Raw genomic sequence first — 16,764 nt, forward strand, 5'->3', positions numbered from 1 at the left:
CTGTAGTTTCTGTGAATACTCTGTTAGTTGTGCAGTCCCACGCAGTACATTACCTCAAAATATAGAAATACTGCAATATTTATTTGTGTTTAGTGCAAATTAGTATTAAGCTTCAAGAGTTTTGTGTTGAAAATTGGTTTTTATTGTTAAAACCTCCGTGTTCAAATAGTTAATTTGTTTAATTATTTCATTTTCATTTAATTTTATCTTTTTTATATTTATTTTTATAAATTTGATTATAAAATTAATATTTAAATATTAATTTATAAATATGCGGAGAGAATAAATCCTTGTAAGGTCTAAAACGATAAACGTAGGGCACATGCAATATCTAATTTACGATTATCTTCACAGATTGAATTATTATTAGCTATTTTTAACCTCAATTAGGAAATAGAGATGTAAATCATACATACACGATGTACTGTGTTAATTTATTTGTTTCAAATCGACAGCTACCCCTCTTTATTATTATCTATTACATGCGCCCCACGTTTTTTGTTTTAAATCTTACAAGTATTATTTATTCTCTCCATATATTTAAAATTATTTTCTACTTTTTAGGGCGTTTAAAAACGTGGTATTTTAAAAAAGTATTTCATGTATAAATTAGTTTCTACTTTTTTGTTTATTTTTGTTTTACTAATTAAAAATTACAGTAATAGGTAATTAATATTTCAATAGGGTCTCTCTTATCACGAACCGTACTGCATTTGGTGCATTCAATAAATAGTCTATGTAGGCCTATTCAGCATAATCCATGGTTAACATAAAAAAATAATCTACTGAAAACAATATACATGGTTAACCCTATTTAAAACAAAATACTCCATAACTTACACCTACTAGGGGGTAGGAGTATATTTTAGCACAAATTTATCATTAACTTACTAGTTTAGTACACAACTATACACTGGTGCACACCAACCTTAAATTTTCTCTGAAGAGTAATCTACAATACTCCTGGCGTAAAACACTCCTGAAGTTAGAATACTAAAATAGTGTATGTAGCAAATGAAGTCACTATTTTCCTACTACTTTAGTTATATACTATATTAGTTTGACTTTCTCCTGTTTGGTGCTCGTCACCCTAAGTGTAGATTTTCCCTGCAATGCACACAAGCTGAGAAAAAAGGTTTTCCAGAAACGTGCTTGCCTATTAATATATAGGATTAACTAGTTGGGGGCCTGACCTTCGCACAGGGTTCAAGTAGTAAGTTGAAACTGTAAAACTGTACAATTCAATACAACTGGTTTACATATCAAGTTAGATTTTGACAAAATTCATGGCAGATTTCCAAATTGTTTTTTCTTCGTCAGTGCCCAAGTTTCTAAACATTACAGAGTTACTGGGATGATTATTGTAGGGTATAAATTGATTTTGGTTTCTACTGACAGCCATTTGGGAAAATAAAAAAACTTATAGATAACTTAAAGAACGCTAAATCCTTTACGATAAAACAACTACATCTGGTGAAAAAATTAAATTAATTAAATGTGTAATACCAACGATCTATATTTTTGTAAACAACTTTTAACGTTAATATTTTAATGACAGTTTGAAACCAGCTGTTACAGGGTATCTACCGGTCACTGATTTTACTAGGGGGTCACGGAAAGTAACGGATTTTCATTATAAGATCCCAAAAGTCACAGAAATAAAACTAAAATATAGTTTCCTTTTATTTTGCACCTTGCTGCAAGGCAATGATTAAATTCATAGTGAATCAGTATATATTTTGGGAGCAGGCAAAATCGTTACAGCAAAAATGTTGTATGCCCGATCATTTCATGTTTAAGTCACTGAGAAGTATTGTCTTATCAGTACCAAAGATTGTGCGTTCTAGTGTCGCCGCTAGCTTTAAGCCCCATGATGGCCTAAATCTAAAAATACATATGCAATTACGTAAGTACATAAATAAATAAACAAAAATGCTTTTATTTCAGAGCATCTCTTAGTACAATTTAACTGTTTTACAGAATAATTTCAGCTCAAATACTAACTAAAAATAGAATACTATTATAATAAAAGACATTGTGTGATAAAAGTACAAATATTAAATATATATACAGCTATTTTACAATATTAATACATTTTTTAAGTTTCTTTTAAAAGCCAGGACCCCCAGCTGTTTTAGGTCCAAGGGGAGATCATTGTAGATCTTTGGGCCAGCCAACAACTCAAAAAATTTATATTATGCAATACTATCAGTGACTAGATTTTACAACACCGAGGATTACCAATTTTTCCCATTAACATAAAGATTAAAGTAGACAAGAGTGCCCTAGTAAGTTTGACAGGACGTCTAGGGTGGGGATGCAGGATAGATGGGTTTATTGTACATGATGTTCCACAACAAATCTAGTGTAATTACTCATATTTTTCTCAGAAACATGCCTACATCATAAAACAGCTATTTTTTTCTTTCCTGCCGTCTCTTGTTTTGCCCATGGCAGATCTACTTCCTGTACTAGGACTAATTAATAGTATTATTTTGTGTGACTGTCCTCAATGCATTTCTTAGGCCCATACTCAAGTTTCTTAGGTGAACTAGCTGATCTCTACCCCTTTCCACAAAACTATACAAAACAAAGTGACTCTATTTTAATTTTTTGAGGAAAGTAGTTCAGAAATAAGTTATGAAGAAGAGCTGGATACACAACTATGATACCCAAGAGTTTAAGACAGTTGAAAGTACACAAAAAGTTTAGAACACGATTAAATTGATAATTTACCCATACAAAGAAGCTTAAGAAGGCTTGTGAATGTTTTGTGTAATATCTACCTGGAACTATTTTCTTGAGTAAGTAGTTGTGTATCTATTCCTTCTTCCTTAAGGTATAACTATATAAATAACAAAATAACTTATGCCTTTTGAGAGGTAACCCGTTCATCTCGAGAGGCATTTGACTCTAGGTCACTCTCAATGAGGATGAATGCCTCTGGCGGTTTTGCTTCCCGAGCCTTTACGTCTGTTGCCACACAAGACCTTTCTAGAATATTCACTTCATTATGAGGTGATTTTTTTGTTTTTTGTCTGTCAAAACTGTCCAGAAAATCAAGTATTTGACAAATACTACCGTGGCGAGTCCAATACGTAACGTTCATAGGCTGCTCTGCAGGATGCATAAACAGCGGTGTGGGTCGAATGAGTACGGTGTGCTTTGCGTTGATACACCGAGTTAGAGTGACCAGTTCCTGTTGAGAGCAGTGATTCCGATAGAATATCACATAGTAACCCCTTGCCTCTAATCTGGAAACCTTGAACTCGACCTCTTCTTTTGAGAGATTCATCGGACAAGGAACTATAACGATCTTGAATACTGGCTGCTTGAAACGAGTCCTGTGTAGAACAATACTGGTGTCAACTTTGACAAATAAATCAATTATGTTCACAGTTGAGTACTAAATATTTGGTACAAGAAGTAGTTTTCATAATTGAGCCTGTACAGGTTTGATTTGTTTGTTAAAAAAATTCCATTGACGTAGACACTAGAAAATGTAATTCTAAAGGTACTCTTAATAGGTTACTTTGCTTGTATACATTAATAGCTAACATTTTTATAATTTTGCAATTCATCAAAATGTGTTTCCTACAAATTAGGGGTGTGCGATGCATAGATAATGATCTGAAATGCATACAATCGCAATTTGATTCTATGTTAATCAAAATAACGGTTCAACTCATGCAGGAAGGGGCCTATTATAAGGCATACGCTGAGACATTGCGTTGTCATATAAGTGATTTATATCACAGTAGTACATTAAATAATTAGATTCTGAGTCATCGTTAGTCACATCAACATCCTGGGATGCATTATCAATGTATTTGTTCTTTTACATTACCTCACTAAAACGAGTTCCTTTTTGGAGAATACCTCCTGTTATTCCTTTCTCGATGGGCATGAATTGCTTATAATCTACAAATAGATCTACTAAATTAAATTGATACCAGCCCTCTTTAAACACCCCAAAGTCTTGACTTTATGATTTTTTTTATACAAAACACTTTTAAAACAACTCTTTAAACTTGTCTAAAACTTTTTGAGTAAACTTAGTCAATAAAGAGTTAGTCTAATAGTTTGTAGATCTGTTTCTATCCTCTTCTTGTGAACCAATTAAAAGTTTCATTGAAACAATATAAAGTTTTTCATTTGTTCACACCAAAACATACTTAAGTTTTAAAATCAAAATTCATCGATAAAAAAATTTTTTCTAATCAAATTGTTGTATCAAATAGAAAAATTATTGCTGCTTCGCACACCATTACTATATAAAACAAAAATAAATGTAAATAATAATGTTCAATAGCGTTACTAATTCTACTTACACCTTCCCGATGGATTTGTGAGTAACTAAAACCTGTGCTGTAGACTGGTCCAGTTGAAAGTCTGAACCTTTCCCGAGCTCTTCTAAATGTCTCATTATGGGCTCAGACACACTGATCGGTTTCTAGGGAGAAAAGAGAATATTATAATAGAGTAAAATCTAGCTAAATATACTCAAAAAACAGGTAGTTGAAAGCAATTCACATTGGTGTAAAGAATGACAAAAGGACATTTGATACTATGATTGAAATATGGCGCGATCTAAGATACTATGATTGAAATATGGTGCGATCTAAGGTACTATTCTGATTGAAATATGGCGCAATCTAAGGTTCTATGATTGAAATATGGCGCTATCTAAGGTACTATGATTTATTTATTGTCAAAATAATGAAATTGTAGGTTAAACAATCAATAGGATTATTATCAAATGAAAACCTCCTAATTTAATATTGACATCTCCCTACAGAAATTTTCATTATAAAGAAATTTTACTTAGTTCATTATTGAGAGTTTTTGTTCTAAGTTGTATTCAATAAGTAAAACTTACCCGTAACCTAAATTTCAAACTTGTTAATATATCTTCTCTGAAGAAGGGTTCACTTATGATGATTTTACAGTTTGAGTTCCACCTAAAATTAGGGAAAAAATTAAAATGTAATAATTCGGTAATGCACAACATGATAATAGTTTATTACAATAGAATAATAAATAGTAACATGTAGTAGAGCACTTATGTACACATTGGAGCTATACGATTTTGAACAAATGTTCTTTAACATCCTGCATATTTTCAAACTGCTAGTTGTACGCTACAATGCTAGTTATTTAAGAGTTTTTTTCCTCTTATTACCATTGCATTTACCCGTCCACATGAACCTTGGGTGTGTGCTTTGGATGTAACAAGCAGGGCAATAAGCCAGTACACTACTCATAAATATTGGAGGCAGCACTGGGATTGAGGGATGCTCCAACATTGCTTGATAGGTTTGCCATGCTATTGAATGAGCCACCGACTCACCAATTCTATTATTATAATTTAATCTTTGGGCATGGGAAAATTTTAAGACTTCAACGACTTACATTTGATTCTAAGAGTTATCAGGATGTTTTGGAGAGCAGTGTTGCTATCACAAGTATTATTTGAACTCAAAATTAAGAGTCCTTGGAGGCTAGCGGCCAACTTGAATGATTTCAAATAGCTAAGTAAAGAGTTATTTATCATCAAAAAATATTTTTTTCAAACACCAAAGTGATTATAATTTAAATATCTAGTATACTTAAATTTAGACTAGAAATGTTCTTAGTAGTTTTGAGTTGTTTCCCAAAGGAGTCCATGGAAGCTAAATGGCCATCTTGGATTTGCCCGCCATAAGAGCACAATGTCAATTTCAAACAGCCGCTGAAGAGTTATTATTCACCATCTCAAAAATTTTTTTCAAACACCAGATTGTTTTAAATTAAGTATCTAGTATACTGTGGGATTATAAATTTTACTTCTAGTTTTTTAATTGTTTTACGAGATAGAACGTCTAGGCTCCAAGGACTCCAAGTACATTGATTAATGAATTAAAATTAAATTTATAAAAAATGTAAATTTAAATTTCTATGCCAATATCTATTAAATGTAATTCCTATACCTTATAGTATTCACAATATCATCAACAGCCTCAGAAACTGTCTTCGAATGAGACTGACGGTCTTCGTATGGCGCGTGGACATAAAGATAGTCTACCAACTGAAAAAAACCGAAAATGATGCAGTGAAAAAGACAAAGAATTTCACATTAAAATATAATTCTGAATCTTATAAAAATGATTCTAAGGTTTAAATCCAAGTATAATTTTCATTACACAGAATATGCAAAGGAAATCAGTTTTCATTCCAACTTACGTTCATAGAACATTTAGTATGAGCTTTTTCCAGTGAAACTGTAAACAGTATAGTAATTAAACAACTTAGTTAAATAATTGATTTGCAATTTATTATTGTGATTAACCTGTTAACAACCCTTAAACCAAGGTAAAATGTAACCTAACACTCAAGGTAGGCTAAACAAAAACTGTGAAATACTCATGAAGATTTTAAATAACAACCTCATTTGGTCAAAACTTTCATACACTACTCTGATTGACATGTGCCTATTAATAATGGTTAAAATGGTAAGGTTACTTATAACTTAAAACGTGGATTTTTAACAAACAATATTAAAAGGGAAAACTTACATAAACAGTTGAATTTGAATACTAAATGTGAATTAAAAGTTTATATTGTTGATTCAACCAATTGAAAGAGGACCCAGAACCATTTCTTCTTTAGGTTCAGAGGATTCACTTTGAGATTTGCTTTTGATTTAATGCAAAGCTGTCTTCCTTTACAAGTAATAAAATATCTACCTGATAAAGTATTGCCTCATTAAAACAACTGTAAATATATATCTAAAATCATATACATCCTTATTAATGATTGAAATCAATATTTATCCTTTTTCCGCCCAAATAACACAATAGGAAGAAGAAATCTATATGTTTAATGTTTCAGTAGGAGAGACCAAGGACAAAATTAACATATAAATGGAAGTACAGTAGGACCTCAATATCTCAAACCTGAAGGGTGTATTATCGAGTTTTTCGAGTAAGCGAGGTTCGAGTTATGAAGGTGTCATACCAAAAATTTAAAATACATAGGTGTTGGGTTCTGACAGTAATGATATCTCACGGCTATTATAGGTAACTTGGGTTTTACGCACAAAACTTTATAAACCGAGTTCAACCTATTTATACCTACTAGTGAGTAACTGTGGAAGTAAAAAAACCCAATTTACTATGCATAAAGCGGCATACTGAAAATAATTCTCTTGTGAAAACGGTCCTGATATAAGATTGTTTTTATCTCAAGTCTCAACACTGTTTCGTTTTAACCAAGCAAACCAGGTGTGGGAATTCATATTTGTGTAAAGACACCAACCTATGGTAAAATGCTAATCAATAAGTTATTTTTAAATATTGTATTGATAGTTACCTTAACTTTGAGAAAGTTGATAAGAGGTTTGCCAAAAAAGGTGTCGCTGTAGCAACACTTGCCAGCGTACAGGATGTTGCCTATCTCTTTGCCTACAAAATACCACAAGTAAAATTGTCATTATTAGAAATAGACTGCATATTGAATCAGTGGCGAATATAGACATTTTTTTTTGGGGGGGGGGAGATTAATTTAAGGCTAGGTTAAGTAATTTCAAGTTGACACACCATGATACTTTATCTCAGTTTTGCAATGGTAATTTGTGCTAAATGTGACTTTTACTTTACCAAGATCATGCTGTATCAATATACAATTCCATTAAATCCAAAAAATGTATCTATTGTTAATCTAATGTCCATAGGAAGAAAATACCTCAATTACTAAATCTAAACATTGGTCGAGATTTAACAGTATGTCATCCCATGTTAATACTTATCCGAACCTACAGAGTCAAAACCATGATTATGATTGTCATATTCTCTAACAATAAATATTACAAATTAATTTATTATACTGATCAAGTGCGAACTGCACGTTAACATTTCAGCATAACCATTGACTATACACAGATGTACCTACGACATATGTCAAACAGATGTAAATAACAATGGCTACTACTGAACTAGTGAACTGACTGAACTCTTATTATCTCTCTCTCTCTCATTACTCCCCTCCCTTGTCACCGGTAGATTTGCTGGTCTCTAGCGGTCACTGCTGCTAGCGCAAATAGCCGGATGGCAGGCAAGAGCCTGAGTCGGTCCGAATCAACCCAAACTATTCCTGCCTGCAACGGCGATGACTTCGTGCATGATTCATGATAAATAATTCATATTATAATTTATTCAGCATTGCCTCCAGGATTGATTTAAGACAATATAAAATAGGTTACGTACCTTTACGTCGTCAATCCTAGGTTAGTCTTTTTAGCGACTAGTTTCGAAACTGACGTTTCATTTTCAAGCCTTGTCAAACATAAAATTACTTGAACATAATGTCGTCGTCAAAGTACACAAATATAACATTTAACACGCACAAATACATTAATATACAGAAAGACGCGCGGCCGGCCATTACACGCACGACGAACACGACTCAACTACCGACTCGGCTTATTTTATAATTTTATGTTTGACAAGGCTTGAAAATGAAACGTCAGTTTCGAAACTAGTCGCTAAAAAGACTAACCTAGGATTGACGACGTAAAGGTACGTAACCTATTTTATATTGTCATATTATAATACTTATTTTTCTTCATATCCATTATTTTGGGGAGGGGGTGCCTGGGCCCCCCTTATATTCGCCCCTGTATTGAATGAATATAGTATAAGCCTTTTTAAACAACAGAGGTACTTAAAAAAAATAAAATTACTACTAATGAGCCTTTTTAAAGTCTTACTTTGCATGTCCAAAATACCATTTCATAATATTGCAAAGTAAAAAATACAATGATTATTTAAAAAAAAATTATAATTTATAGTTGTTGTTACATTTTGTTTTATTATGTTTCACGTTTCATAAGAAAATATTATGAAACGTTTTATGAAACATTTTTGAAAAACATAAATTTTTCAAAAATGTCTATTGGTAATAAAAAATCATTATTAAAAATATGAAGTATGTACCCAGACAAAACAATTAAATTTTTTTAAACCCTTGTGTTGTTGATCCTGAACAGCATACACTGCATGTTTTCAAATAATTGTTAGGAAATAATCTTTTTTATCTTACCCTCAAACAGAAACATTACTGCTCCAGGCTTCTGCTTGGCGTCCAACAAAGTGACATAGAAATCTAGGTTTTTAATTTTGTCTTGAATTAAAAACCGTTGATTTACAGGCATACTAACAATTTTACCAGCATCTACCTGAAAAAAATCCTATTCATCAGCCAACATGATTTCTCTAAATTTCTTTAGGGAAGAAAGTAACAAAGACTTTGATAGCAGATAGCAAAAATAATTTCTCATAAAAATAAAGTACTATATTTACTACTGAGATTATTTAATTAAACTTTGCTATCAATTTGATGTGAAAAAGTACAAAACTCCCAATAAAGAAAGTACAGTATAACTGAAAGTCCCATGTTTATTATATTGTATTGGCGTAAGTTTAAAAACAACAAACATACAACAAATCAAATGTCTGATAGTGTGTGTTTAGCATGAGGAAACATCCTTTAGCACATGTCTTTAAGCATCGTGAAGTTAAAAATATTTTTCGTATCTTCCCACTCTACTTATTTACAAATATTATGGAACAGTAATACGTTGGCATTTATTTGTGAGGAAGAAGTTTAAATTAATGAACGTATCTTCACTTTGTGTAAATTTATGATTCGGAATAACCACAAATATGAGAGATAAATAAAACACTGTAAATCAATTCAGTCGGTTACCTTGCACTTTGTCTGTAATAACCAAGCATTATGGGTGGAAGTGTACACTCTGTCAACATGTGGTGGTAATGGAGAATTGAGATGACCAGAGGTCAAGAAGTAGATTCCATTCTGAAAACAATAATTGAAAGTTACAATATTGCAGGCTGCAAATAAACAATTCAATATCTGCGAGGGCCATTTTTTAAGTAAGGTCGGTTTTTGCGTACAGCACCAAAGTTTGTTTACTTGTACGGAGGCTTCTTGTCCCTTACTGGGATAGTTTGTGAACAGAATGACACCATTTGCAGCCCTGTAGCTGAAGTGTATGCTTCGCTGTTTCTTTTTGAATATTTCAAATTATTTAATTTTCCGTGTGAGATAAGGTCAGTGACATTTTTTTATCAAGAGACACATACGATGACTGTAGGTCATGGCCCTTATACTATGAATGAGGGTAAAGTGCAAAAAAAGTGTTATGGAAAGTAAAAATGCTGTGAAACCCTTTTTTTCTTCATGGTCTTCCTGTGAGAAACCTACCCACCAAAACGCAATCCACAAAGTGTAATGTGGTGTCATAATGTAGACTACATACAAAGGTAAAGGGCCACAATGGCAAAACCCAAATGTTGAGCTGTTTATCAAAGTAAGCCTATAAGATTTATAGTTCGGCCGCTTAGAAAACGACCTGCGCGCTAATGCTAAACCAATGCTGGAGGAGGTTGCTTTCTAAGCGGCCGAACTATAACAGTTACTTGACATGTGTGTTGTTGTCACATGTTTAAAATCACAGGCGTTGTAATAAATTGGATTATAAAGATTGGAAAATACCTTTCATTAAACTTTTGATATTCTACTACGAATCATTTTATTAAAATATCTATCTATATAATTAAAATAAAATAAGTATATAAATAAATATATACTTATGAACTAGCAGAGAGTGACAAATGGTAACTAAGAAGGTAATTTCCTTTAGGGCTTTGCTCCCTTGATTTATTTAAAAAGTCCACTTTTAAAGATTTGCCTATTATGCTGAGCAACTTTCTTTAGGTTACAAAAAAATTTGAATTGTAGTTTAACAGCTGTTTGTTTCATTGAGTGTTTAAACCATTATCAGAATGTAAACAAGAAACAAAACCGTTTATAAACATAGATTTTAAATACTTTTTCGATAATTGATTAATTAAAATGTGTAATTTGAGCACGGGTCCCCTCATTGCCTTTTAAGTGTTATATGGGTAAATAAACTACCTATTGTAAATACATTTAAAATGATTGGCCTATTCAGACTGGCCGTAGCTGATTTCATCCCTCTACAAGAAGTTGATGAATAAATATGACTATTTAATACTTATAATAGCCTATTGAAAATACTTAATTTACCTTGGTGACCTCTTCAAAACAATCTACTGAAATTGATTTTCCAATAACTTTTCCATACATGGTGAGTATGGTCAAAAACGTGGAGAAAACTTCTCTCTTGTCTTAAAGATCTTCAATTTTTAAGAACTGAAAACAATAAAATCAATAATTACAAAACATTTAAACTGTAGAATACAAAGACTTGCTTGATACATCCAATTTGGCTTACTTACTTACTGGAGTGGAGTGGCCACTGGTACCCCACGCACTGCCTCCAGGTGTTTCTTTCTTGAGCTTCATTTTCACTACTTCCCAATCTTCTAATATCTTTTTAAACTTGATCTTAGCTTAGGCCGTCCTGGTTGTCTTCTGTCTTCGGGTTTTCTATCAAGTATGTTCCTCACTGCAGAGTTTTTCTCTCTTCTTATAGTAGGCTATGCCCAAACCATCTCAACCGACCACTTTTTGACTTCCGCTACGATGTCTGGGTCTTTGTAGCGCTCCCTAATCTCGGTGTTATGTCTTCTCCTCCATCCTCGAGCGTCGGGCCAAATATCTTTCTAAGGACTTTTTTTTCAAATGTTATTATTTTTTTCTGTCTTTTTGCTTGTTACCCACATTTCTGATCCATACAGTATAACCGGTCTTAAAATTGTTGTATAAATAAGTAATTTGGTGTTGGGATAGTAATTTTGAGCTTAACAATTTACATGCATAAATTACATGCATAAAGGGCTCTGTTAGCTGAATTTAACCTGCTTATTATTTCTAATTCTTCATTGTTATTGTCTATTAATACTCCTAAATGAAAATAATGAAATTTTATTTCCTCTAATAAAAACACACAATGGATACAAAATTGGCTTGGAAATTAACTGGCCACTTTATCCAGTACTTGTGGCCAGTGTACAAAGAAACTTATCAGTAGTGTCACCATATGGGTCGAACCTTCTCTGTGGGTTTACCCGAGGCAAATATAATTTAGAATTTTGTATTGTGGAAATATTTGACAAATTAATAACTTTTACCAATACGTTATCCCCATTACAGTACAAGAAAACGTTAATACATCAAAATCTTAGCCTAAGCCTGCAGCAGAGAATTAAAAAACAAAAACAAAACTTATTTATCATCACACATTGGCACTCATTGACTAAAAAAAATTACTTACTTGGCCAGGTGAAATTTCAAAAAACTCTTTGAATGAGTAAAACGGATTGCCAACAGAAGAGATTCTATCCCCTTTTTGAATTTTGCTTCCGGCAGGTTCCGAGCTGTACAAGGGAGTTTGGTAAAAAACTTATATCTCTGTATACAATAGCTAGCTAGACCTTTCTTAATCTAACATAGGGTACATTCAAGTCGACCTTCCTCCTAGTATTGTGAGGGTGGATAAGTTATCACTTTGGAGTTCGAGAGAGCTTGACTCCTGCTTAGTACACAGAAGAGATTGGTAAATATATAAACTGTACACTGTTATAACAGATTCAGAAATAAAGATGGATTTGCAGTGGTCTAGAAAATCAGTAGGCCTACCTACCAAGATTCTGACTGCCGCCTTTAGGAGCGTCAAAACCCTCTAAAATTATTAGGGGGTATTTTTTTATTAATAACATTAGGGTAGGGCCTCTAGGTACGTCAAAACCAAATTTAAACCATTTTTTGAATTCAGGAGAAAATGTTACCAAAATTTCATACCCCACAAACTTGTTTAAGAAAATAGGTATCTCATTACATTACCGGGAGGGAGAGGTTTAAAAATGACAAAAAACATGTAACATATTATCTTTTTGTGAAATGTATATGATTACACTGCAATCAATAAAGTTTATTGACAAAGGTAGTCCACAATAGGCCTAAAAAAACAAAATCAAAATTTTATTGGGCCATTCAACATTTAAGTGATAGGCTAGGTCACAAATTATAATCCTCTTGGGTCCTCTTGACGTACAATAGTCAGTCCATAATAATGAAATAAAAACATGCACAAACATCATGCAGAAAACAATAAAATATATATAAAAATAAGTAAAACAGATTGATACCAAACACGACATGCAAGAACAGGCTGCTATAATCACTTTATTCAAGTCCAATCGTCATTGGTGAGAAATCTGCTTCATTTACTCACTTAGGCTATAGAATGGGTTTTTTAGAAGCCAGTTTTTAATGATTTCAGCAATTTTTTTACTTGGCAGCGGTCTTACCTGAATTGGTATTCTATTATAAAATCTGATACCTGCAACAGGAAAACATTTCAGTAGGCTACTTTGTCAAGCCTGCATCTAGATACATGCAAATTGACACAAGTTCTAGTGGAATAGTTGTGCACTTTTGAGTTGAGAATATAAACATGCTCATTTGATTAAATCGCTACAAGACACTGAAATATAAATAGGCTACATTGTATACAGTCAGAATCTGACAAGCCTTAAATAGAGGCCTGCAGTGTGCAAGATGATGAGATCCACACAGCACCCTCAGCGCTCGCTTTTGCAACAGAAGAATTGTATACACCCTTGGTGAGTGACCCCACAGCCTAGTGCCGTAGAGTATGTGGGACTGGAAAAAAACAAAAAATGCTAGCCTGACAAACTCAGAAGGAGTGTCCAATTTTAGGCGTCTCAGAAGGTATATGACCCTGCTAAGCTTCACACACAGATTGTCTATCCACAACCGCTTCTAGTTAACAAAATCCAACCGTACCTAGGCTCGTTTTTTTTATGAACCAAACCTCCATACATAAGTATGAGCTAAATAAAGACTAACTAACTTAACACAAGGAGGGGAAATAAATAAGAAAGTCTATTCCCATCAATTTAAATAGAAGGTAGGCCTATTTTAAATTGGGGTTAGGCCTTACCCTGTATCTGCCTGTTAGATTTGCTAGCAAATCATTTGCTAAAATGCCAGGACATTTTGCCGCAGATTTCATAGCCCAGTTTTGGGTAACTTACAGTTTCTTAACTGAGCTATGCTAATATCAAATGAAACTATTGAATTGAAAATATTGGTTAATGGGCTAATAGATATTTTTAAATACATCAATTATAAAATGAAACTGTCATAACCTAACCTAACTAACCAAACTTACTGATCATGAAAAAATTGAATGTAGGTTTAGGCCTACTAATCGAATGATAGGCCTAGTTTCAATCAATATTAGCATGGCCCAGTTAAGAAACTGTACCCGAAACTTACCCAGTTAACTTACTTTTTGAAAATAAGTTTCTTTTGTTTTTAATTTACCATAGAGAATTTTATTTTGTTAAAATCAAATGTAGCCTAGGCTACGTATTTTTCTAGTAATCGTGGTCCTAACCAACTTTTTGCGCAACATGTCAGTGACAGAAATCATTGTACAATAATAATTTACGAGCCTAAACTAAGTTTTATCATTCTCTAAAGCTTACTCACATATAATAACTCACTATTTAAACATTTCCAATGAAGAATAAGACGTTTTAATTATTTAGTGATCGTGTTTGTAAACAGTACAATATACAAAAAAAAAATACAACTTGGTTCAGTGAGGTTACGTTAGCAGAAACAGAATGAAAACGAAATCGAAAAAGGATTTCAGAAAACTGTAACAAAAGACCAACCTAACAAAAAATATTAACGGGCCTATCCACGGCCACCTTTAAGCGGCCATGGCATATCGGACACGCGGTACCGGTTGATGTTAATAGGGGCTAAAACATGGATTTTAATCTTTTGCTTCACATCCAAGCTTAACATAAGTCAACGCCATGGTTATTAGCTAAATTATTTATGTCAAATACTGGATCATTTTATGGCCGATGGTACTTCAAAAAGGTACCCAATCGGCCATGGGCCATAATATATAATGGGTCGAGTTCCCGCAAGGCTTAGAGAACGTTCCATAACTGACGTCATAGTGATGACTAGGGGCACGTTTTATTTATTTATTTATTTCCCAACGGCATAGCCACTTTACAATGAAAAACATTCACATTTTGAAATGACAGGAAACAAGATAGTAATAGTTGCACAAATAGTGAGCAATAACAATAATAGTAACAATATAAACAGTAAGAAAAATATTTACAATACAAATATTTACAATTTATAAATAGAAAGTTAGATAGCAACAAGTAAGTGCATGAATGAGATCAAAGAAAACAGTGTAAAGTTATTTTACAATAAATATCAACATTGATAGATGCAGGAACAAACATAAATAATCAGTTTTTCAAATTTTACATACATCAGAGACAAGATGAACAAAATGCTGGTGAAAATCTGTGTCTGGAATTAAGCCTAGTTTACGCTGAGAAATTGTGTCACAGAACAGGTCACAGTCCGGAGCAACACGGTTTCCAAGCCGGGCAAGACGAGCTAGTGGGCTGGGGAAGTCGAAAGACGTGTTGCAGTGTCTTATTCGGACGAAGAGTTCCCTAGTCCTAGTGCCAGACGGTACTTTAATTGAAGTATATTTTTGACAGGATGTCCGGACAAAATAGAAGACCTCTGATTATTTTCAGTAGAAGCATGAAGTCGGCCAGGTCTCGGCGCACCGCAAGAGATACAAGCTGCAGTTCAGAAGAGTGTATGTTATGTGTGTGAGTCGGTGGCTCAGTCGGTAGCGTCGCGGACTTTGGGCCCAAGGCAGTAGTGTCGTGGGTTCGGACATAGATTAAACATACTCCCTAAGGGTTCGGATCCTGGTCACTGCCACTAACTTTTATCATTACAGTTCACCTTTGTACTGTACCGGCTCACCCCTTGCTTTGCTGAATACGTTCCACGCACAGATCACTAGTCTATGTGGACGGGCAAATACAAGGTTAAAAGAGGCCCCCAACCTCTTTAAAAAAAGAGAGAGAGAGAGAGAATCGACAGGAACGACCGCGTAGTTAAAGCCATTGCGAACTCCCACTAAGCGGATGAAACGTCTCTGCAATGCTTCAAGCCTGTCTTTTTCACCAATAGCATAGGGTGGCCACACGGGGCTGGCGTACTCCACAAGCTGTCTCACCATAGCGCAGTACAGCGTTCTTAGAGCATCAGGGTTGTTAATCCCACGGGTAGATCTTGAGATGAAGCCCAACATTTTTTGCCCTGTTTACAAATCCCATCAACGTGGTCGGAGAAGCCCATGTCGTGACGGAAGAAAACACCCAGATCCTTAAACCAGTAACTCTTGGGATATCAACATGTGAGATTGAGTAAGATGTCAAGAGGGGATGCTTGCTGCGATGAAAGGACATACTTGAACACTTTTCAGGGTTAATCTGCATTTTTTTACTGATGCACCATCGACTGATTCCGTCCAGGCTTTTTTGCATCATGCGGCAGTCTTCTACTGAGTTAATCTTGGAGTGAAAATTTAAAAACGTACGTTTTCAGGAAAAGCACTTTGCAAATTTGTTTCCCCTTTTTTCAAAACTTTTATTATTATTTTTATTTCATTAACATTTGAAGTTTCATAAAATGTCCATGGTAACGCAATATCTTTGGTATTTTTTTTTTAAGAGCATCTTTAGTGGAAAAACACAAAATCCTGTCACGACCATAACAGACATTTAAATTAATATTTAAAATAGTTAATATTATTTTTATAACTATGTTTTGCTATAAACTAATTTACTTTTATGACCATTATACATTAAAAAGGTCACTGAGCTTTTGGTATATTTAGTCTTTCTAGAA

General features: G+C 33.6%; 1 protein-coding gene across 7 annotated transcripts; it reads right to left on the bottom strand.

The window, feature by feature from the left end:
* Positions 1 to 1,079: 1,079 nt before the first annotated feature.
* LOC128993483 (5' exonuclease Apollo-like) lies at positions 1,080 to 14,615 on the bottom strand. 7 transcript variants are annotated; one of them, XM_054417416.1, is made up of 11 exons: positions 14,506 to 14,601; positions 13,170 to 13,327; positions 12,260 to 12,362; positions 11,110 to 11,235; positions 9,745 to 9,855; positions 9,079 to 9,214; positions 7,351 to 7,442; positions 5,970 to 6,067; positions 4,880 to 4,961; positions 4,332 to 4,453; positions 1,080 to 3,344 (listed from the first exon to the last, which is right to left on the bottom strand). In XM_054417416.1, the coding sequence occupies exons 4-11, from the start codon at positions 11,167 to 11,169 to the stop codon at positions 2,867 to 2,869; spliced, it is 1,179 nt and encodes a 392-aa protein (XP_054273391.1). In that variant the 5' UTR covers positions 11,170 to 11,235; positions 12,260 to 12,362; positions 13,170 to 13,327; positions 14,506 to 14,601; the 3' UTR covers positions 1,080 to 2,866. The 7 variants fall into 7 exon arrangements, with proteins under 7 accessions (XP_054273391.1, XP_054273393.1, XP_054273392.1 ...); XM_054417418.1 differs by having other exon boundaries at positions 14,520 to 14,592; XM_054417417.1 differs by lacking the exon at positions 12,260 to 12,362.
* Between the last annotated feature and the right edge of the window lie 2,149 nt (positions 14,616 to 16,764).

Source organism: Macrosteles quadrilineatus, unplaced genomic scaffold (genome assembly GCF_028750875.1).
Source record: "Macrosteles quadrilineatus isolate MER2022 unplaced genomic scaffold, UCM_ALF_1.0 Scaffold_4__1_contigs__length_99947679, whole genome shotgun sequence".
NCBI lineage: Eukaryota > Metazoa > Arthropoda > Insecta > Hemiptera > Cicadellidae > Macrosteles > Macrosteles quadrilineatus.

Excerpts from the sequence above, each read along its gene's own strand:
- LOC128993483 (XM_054417422.1), bottom strand. The coding sequence starts at position 11,169 with ATGTATGGAAAAGTTATTGGAAAATCAATTTCAGTAGATTGTTTTGAA. Across the intron at positions 4,962-5,969 it reads GATATTGTGAATACTATAAG|GTGGAACTCAAACTGTAAAA; the intron begins GTATAGGAATTA and ends CCCTAATTTTAG. Across the intron at positions 4,454-4,879 it reads GTTTGAAATTTAGGTTACGG|AAACCGATCAGTGTGTCTGA; the intron begins GTAAGTTTTACT and ends TTTTCTCCCTAG.